Source organism: Staurois parvus, unplaced genomic scaffold (genome assembly GCF_062004578.1).
Source record: "Staurois parvus isolate SC_StPar_1 unplaced genomic scaffold, SC_StPar_1.0 ptg000878l, whole genome shotgun sequence".
In the NCBI taxonomy this organism is placed as follows: domain Eukaryota; kingdom Metazoa; phylum Chordata; class Amphibia; order Anura; family Ranidae; genus Staurois; species Staurois parvus.
This window is the reverse complement of record NW_028318674.1, coordinates 240,026-246,063: the sequence shown is the minus strand read 5'-3', so window position 1 is coordinate 246,063 and position 6,038 is coordinate 240,026. Positions and strand designations below refer to the sequence as shown.

At 56.2% G+C, this 6,038-nt stretch overlaps 1 protein-coding gene across 1 annotated transcript; it reads left to right on the top strand.

Moving 5' to 3' along the window:
- Positions 1-640: 640 nt before the first annotated feature.
- Positions 641-5,670, top strand: LOC149443065 (uncharacterized). Its single transcript, XM_089655949.1, has 2 exons — positions 641-1,457; positions 5,075-5,670. Exons 1-2 carry the CDS (start codon positions 641-643, stop codon positions 5,668-5,670), a joined length of 1,413 nt encoding a protein of 470 aa, XP_089512075.1.
- Positions 5,671-6,038: the final 368 nt, after the last annotated feature.

Sequence of the window (6,038 nt, the reverse complement as noted above, 5' to 3'; positions counted from 1 at the left end):
AACTTCCTAGGGGCCACAAGTGCAAAGACATTCTTGAGTCTTCTCAAAGAGGGGTATGAGAATGACCCACTTCTCAATGATCCTCCTAGGGACATGAACCTGGTGTTGTAGTGACTTTTGGGGGACTATTTATCAAAAATATGATTTCATTCCAACAGCAACAAGCCCAGCCGGCTGTTAAGGGTTAACCTTTCTTGGTTAGAATTCAAATGACCTTCTAGTGAAATTACACCCACAATGAGTGGAAGGAACCTGTTCCAGAGACAATAGGTTATTTGAATTTCTACAAGTAGTCAAACACGGCCCAAGACAGACAATAGTGAGAGCTGATGTCGGTGACTCTAAGACAGTAATGCCCGTAGCGTAAATGACAGGAAAGAAGTAGTGCAGGGCAGGCATGACTAGGCCTAGAGTGGGTAAGGAAGGCTAGAAAGGGTTAAGTCAGTGCAGGGGGTTTGAAAATGTATAGGTGGGAGCTGGTTGGTAGAGGGAGAACGTGGGTGGTCTCCTTGGCACCTTTGGGTGGGGGGCGGTCAGTCGGAGCTGGACGTTGGTGAGTGAGCTTCAGTGAGCTTCCCTCCCACCCTACCTACGCCAGCATTATTAGGGCCTTTTTTCCCTGAGAGACAGTGGGGCGGTCATGGATGGTCTGGTGGCCCAGCTGCGTGAGGCGGCAGCCTCACGAGGAATAGACTGGCTGCAGAGCCGGGTCTCTGCCTTTCTGCAGGACCCGGTCTTGTCACTTGACCCGGGCTTGTCACAGGGCCCGGGCTTATCACCAGAGGAAGAGGGGCGGGAGCGCCCACGTGCTCGGAGGTCTCGGCCTCCGGAGCGCTTCAGCCCGGACTCCCCATCCCCCAGAGCTCAGCGCCGCATCAGGAGCCCCGCTCGGGACCCTCCGGCCCCGCAGGCAAGGCATTCTCTGGCCTCTGCTCGCGGGGGAGCCGGGAGGAATCCTCAGCTTTGGCAGAGCTCGGTGGGCGGGGTTTCGTATGGAGGAAGCCCCTCCCCCTCGCCCGCACGGCAACTGAGACGGGAAGGTAACGGCTCCTCCACTGGCAAAGTGCATGTCAGGGAGGGAGCCCAACGTGGGAGAAGGAGCGCTGCGGCTGCCGGGCTGTCCCCTGCAGCAGTCGGCGGGCCACCTGTGCAGCATGGAGCGGCGGCTCTGAAGAGGATCAAGCAGAAGGGCAGCTCTGGGCAGAGTGCTGAGGAGTGTGTGACGGGACGGAGACCAGGGACGTTGAGGGGCGTGGCTGGTGCCAGGAGGCGGAGTCAGCTGCGCACCGGCCCGGAGGGACCCGTGGCTCCTGGGACGGGGAGGCCATGCAGCCGTCAGGAAGAGGTCGAAAGATCGGAGGGCGAGCTGTCTGAACCCGATGAGGGGGTGACAGCTGGCCGCTCTGCGTCGATGGAGTCGGGACGCGCGGCTGATGGGACATCTCCTGGGCAGCCTGGTGAGTTCCCTGTTTTATTCTCTTCTGCGCTTCGGGACCTGTTGGGGGGAGGCGGGGGCGTGGCCTCGGCGGAGAGGGATGTGGGCGTTCCCGCGTCAGGTTTAAGGGGGGGTCTCGGCGATTTGATGTCCGGCCTGAGGGATTTGTTGCGGCGCTTTGAGCAGGGTGAGGGTAGGGCCCCTGGGCCTGCTTCAGCGTGGCTTCCGCTGCCGGGTGGGGAAGGGTTCGGTGTCCTAGAGCAGGAGGGAGGGGACGGGAGGAGCTCGGGGGTTTCTCCCCCTCCTGGTTCTGCGCCAGGGGTGGTTACAGCAAAAACAGGTGCTCTGGTTTCCGGGGCTGTAGATGGGGGTGCTGGGGTCTCCGGGACGGTAGGCGTGGCGGACTCGGCCAAGGGCGAGGTATACGTATGTTTTGAGGGCCCTTTGGGTGCGCACTTACCGTCGGAGGTTCGAGAGCGGATTTGGAGAGGGGAGTATGTGGAAATTTTTACGCTCTTGCCTTTGGAGCGTTTTCCGTTAGATGGGTCGCGGGTTGACGAGGGTAGGCGTGAGGACGCTGAGAAGCGGCACTTTCGTTTTATCCCGCGGACATTTGCGAATTGGATGCAGGCATTTGCGATCATGGCCAGTGTCATTGGCCAGTGTCATGGCCAGTGTCTTTTGTTACCTGGATGCCATTAGCGAGGCTAACAGGGTTTACGGTGGGACCGCATGGCTTCGATACGACGAGCAGTTTCGGCAGAGGCGGGCTGTTCGCCCTTCGTTGCGTTGGGACCATAAGGACATTGGCCTTTGGATGCGCCTCATGACTCCCGTGCGGGCTCCTGGTCCGTTTTTTCAAGGTGGGGTCGGTGGTTCATTCTCCCCTGGACAATCAGCCTCAAAGCGTAGGGGTGTATGTTGGCAGTTCCAAGAGGGCGCGTGTCGTTTCGGGGGGTCCTGCCGTTTTAAACATGAGTGTTCAGGTTGCGGCGGCTCCCATCCTTTGTCGCGCTGTTTCAAGCGGGGTAGAGGCCTGCCCGGAGAGCATGCGAGTAAGAGGGACAACTTCGGTGAAAGTGGAAAGGATGCGGCCTTTCCTAAATAGATATCCGGATCGAGCAGCCGCCGGGCTGCTGTTGGCCGGTTTTTCGGAGGGTTTTCGTATCCCGTGTAGTTTGACTTCGATCCCCCCTTTAGCTCGTAACATACGGTCGGCGGTGCAGCATGCTGAGGTGGTTTCGGCGAAGTTGAGTAAGGAAGTGGGGTTGGGACGTATGGGCGGGCCAATTTCTTGCGCTCCGTTTTCAGATTTGGTGGTTTCCCCCTTGGGGGTGGTGCCCAAGAAGGAGCCGAATTCGTTCAGGTTGATTCACCACCTGTCTTTCCCCAAAGGGGGGTCGGTTAATGACGCCATCGATCCGCAGTCCTGTTCGGTGTCTTACACATCGTTTGATGCGGCAGTTTTCCGGGTTCGTCGTTATGGGCGCGGTTCGCTTATGGCGAAGTCGGATATTGAGTCCGCATTTCGCTTGTTGCCGGTACATCCAGATAGTTTTCGTTTTCTGGGGTGCCATTGGCAGGGCTCGTTTTACGTTGATAAGTGCCTTCCCATGGGGTGTTCGATTTCTTGCGCATTGTTTGAGCGGTTCAGTTCGTTCTTGGAGTGGGTGGTGCGGGATGTCTCCGGGATAAATTCGGTCATCCATTATTTGGATGATTTTCTTTGCGTGGGTCCGCCCGCTTCCAGGTTATGCGCGGTTTTGTTGGCTACGTTGCAACACGTTGCTGAACGTTTCGGGATTCCATTGGCTTTGGACAAGACTGAGGGCCCGGCTTCGGTGATAACTTTTCTGGGCATCGTTTTGGACTCGGATGCCATGGAGTGCCGGCTGCCAGGGGACAAATTGTTGGCCCTACAAGGGGAAATTTGTGGGGTGCTGGGCAAGCGTAAAATTCAGCTACGGGTCTTGCAGTCGTTGCTGGGTAAGCTGAACTTCGCTTGTCGCATCCTGCCGATGGGGCGAGTATTTTGCCGACGGCTGGCGGCGGCGACGGCGGGAATTACTTCCCCTATGCATTTTATTCGTTTAACTAGGGAACATCGGGAGGATTTGCGGATTTGGCATACCTTTTTGGATGACTTCAATGGACGGGCGCTGTGGATGTCTGGACCAGTCAGTAATTTTGACTTGGAATTGTTCACGGATGCGGCGGCTTCCGGGGGATATGGGGCCTTTTTTAGGGGGCGGTGGAGTGCGGCTCCGTGGCCTTCTTCTTGGGCTGCGGCGGGTTTCCTTAGTAACCTGGTGCTGTTGGAACTTTTTCCGGTGGTATTGGCGGTTGAGGTTTGGGGTGCAAATTTTCGGAATCAGAAGTTTTGTTTTCATTGCGACAACTTGGGGGTGGTTCAGGTCATCAACCGGGTCTTGGCTTCCTCGCAACCTGTGGTTGGCTTGCTTCGCCATTTAGTGTTGCGTTGCCTGCAGCTGAACGTTTTTCTCCATGCTGTGCATCTCCCTGGGGTTGATAACATCTTGGCTGACGCTTTGTCTCGTTTTCAGTGGGACAAATTCCGAGAGTTGGCGCCGGCGGCGGAGCGACACGGGGTTCCTTGTCCCGACTGGCTGTGGGAGATTGCCTTGGGGTCGTTGCAGGTTGGATCCGGAGGTCGGTGAGTGAGGCGACATGGTCTGCATACTCGAAGGTCTGGCGGGAGTGGCGGGACTTGTTACATCAGGTCGAGATAGATCCGTGGGGGCCGGAGGTAGGGGTGGCTGTTTTGTATTATTTGGCAAGGAACTTGGAACGGGGGGTGTCGGCTGCTGCAGTGGATCGGCGGTTGGCTGGCTTGGCCTTCCTCTTTAAGCTTCAAGGGTGTCGGGACTTCACAAAAGAATTTTGGGTATGACAGGCTCTTCGAGGTTACCGTAGGGCTTGTCGCAGTAAGGATTCTCGTCGTCCGGTGTCCTTTGAGTTGTTAGGATCTTTCTTGGAGCATCTGCGCTTTGTTTGCTTTTCAGACTTTGAGGTGTGCTTATTTCGGGCGGCCTTTGCGGTGGCTTTCTTTGGGGCATTGCGTATTGGGGAGCTCGTCAGTCCATCCAAATCCGTTCTTGGGGGGTTGTTGGGGGATGATGTCAGGGTCTCTAGTGACTGGGTGGAGGTGTTCGTCCGTCGGTCCAAGACGGACCAATTGGGTCGTAGTGCACGGGTGCGGTTTTTTGCCCCTCCAACATCATTGGTGTGCCCGGTGCGGGCGGTTCGTGAATTTTTGTCCCGTCTTCCGGTGGGGCGTGGTTCTTTTTTCATGCATGAAGATGGGTCCCCGTTAACTCGTTTTCAATTTGTGTCGGTTTTTCAACGCTGTTTGAAGGTTGTGGGTTTGGATGCATCTTTGTATGCTTCTCACTCGTTTCGGATTGGGGCGGCTACTGAGGCCGCCCGGTGGGGTCTGTCGGATGCGGCGGTAAAACGGATTGGTAGATGGGATTCCCAGAGGTTTCGCTTGTACATTCGTCCGCATCTGTTGGGTTGATTAAGGTTGGATCCCGGGTTGTTGTCCCTGGGTGGGGGGGAGTTTGTCTTGTCTCTGTGCCGTTTTTTGTTCTGGTGGTAGTTCTTGTTCTTTTATTTCAGATGGAGCGGTGCGCCTGGTGTGGATCCTGGGGCACTCCTACGTTTTTTGGGGGGCCAGGCGGGCGGATGTGAGGCCTAATGGGCGGCAGTTGGGATTGTCTAGACAGGAGGCTTGCGTGCGCTGGATAGGTGTGCCGGGGATGTTGTGGGGTCGTGTGGTGCCTGAAGTTCGGCGTTTTGCTAGTCTGGATAGGCCACCGGATGTTCTGGTATTGCATGCGGGGGGTAATGATTTGGGAGTTCGGTCCATGCGGGAGTTGGTGAGGGACGTAAAGATGGACTTTCTGCTATTGCGGAGGGATTATCCGGACATGGTGTTGGTATGGTCGGATATGGTAGCCCGCGCCTCTTGGCGTTTGGCGTGGTCGGTGGAGCGGCTCAATAAAGCACGGATAAAGGTCAACAAGGAGGTGGGGCGCTTTTTCATTCGGAATGGAGGGTTGGTGGTCCGGCATTTGGAGTTGGAGGTAGATACCTGGCGGTATCTGCGGAATGATGGGGTACATCTTAATGCGGTAGGGACGGATTTGTGGTCTCTGGGTTTACAGGATGGTGTGCAGAGAGCAATCCGTTTGTGGTGGGGCACGCATGGGTAAGGGCTTACCCAGCGTGTTGTGGCGGTTTGTTGGTCTTTGGAGGCGGGTATTATCTTGAAGGTACAGAGAATGGTGTGGGACCCATCGGTGGTATGGTGTGCGCGGGGAACATTCCAGTTAACCAAGGTTTAACTGGAATGTGGTGGTGCTGCACTGCGGACGGTAAGGTTGTCTCCGAGCTGGGTGGTTGCGGCTGGAGGCCTGGTGGTATATGGGGTCCGCAGGTGCATTTCAGATAATTGGTGGATGGGGCCTTCGAAGACCAACAACAAATTGGTATGTTTTCTGTTATAAGGAATGGTTTGGTGTTTAAATCGTGTGGTTAATAAAAGGCCACGTTGGCCATTTACTCCAAATCGGTGTCATGT

Coding starts and splice junctions, on each gene's coding strand:
- LOC149443065 (XM_089655949.1), top strand. CDS start 641: ATGGATGGTCTGGTGGCCCAGCTGCGTGAGGCGGCAGCCTCACGAGGA. Junction 1,458..5,074: donor GACATCTCCTGGGCAGCCTG/GTGAGTTCCCTG, acceptor CTTTTATTTCAG/ATGGAGCGGTGCGCCTGGTG.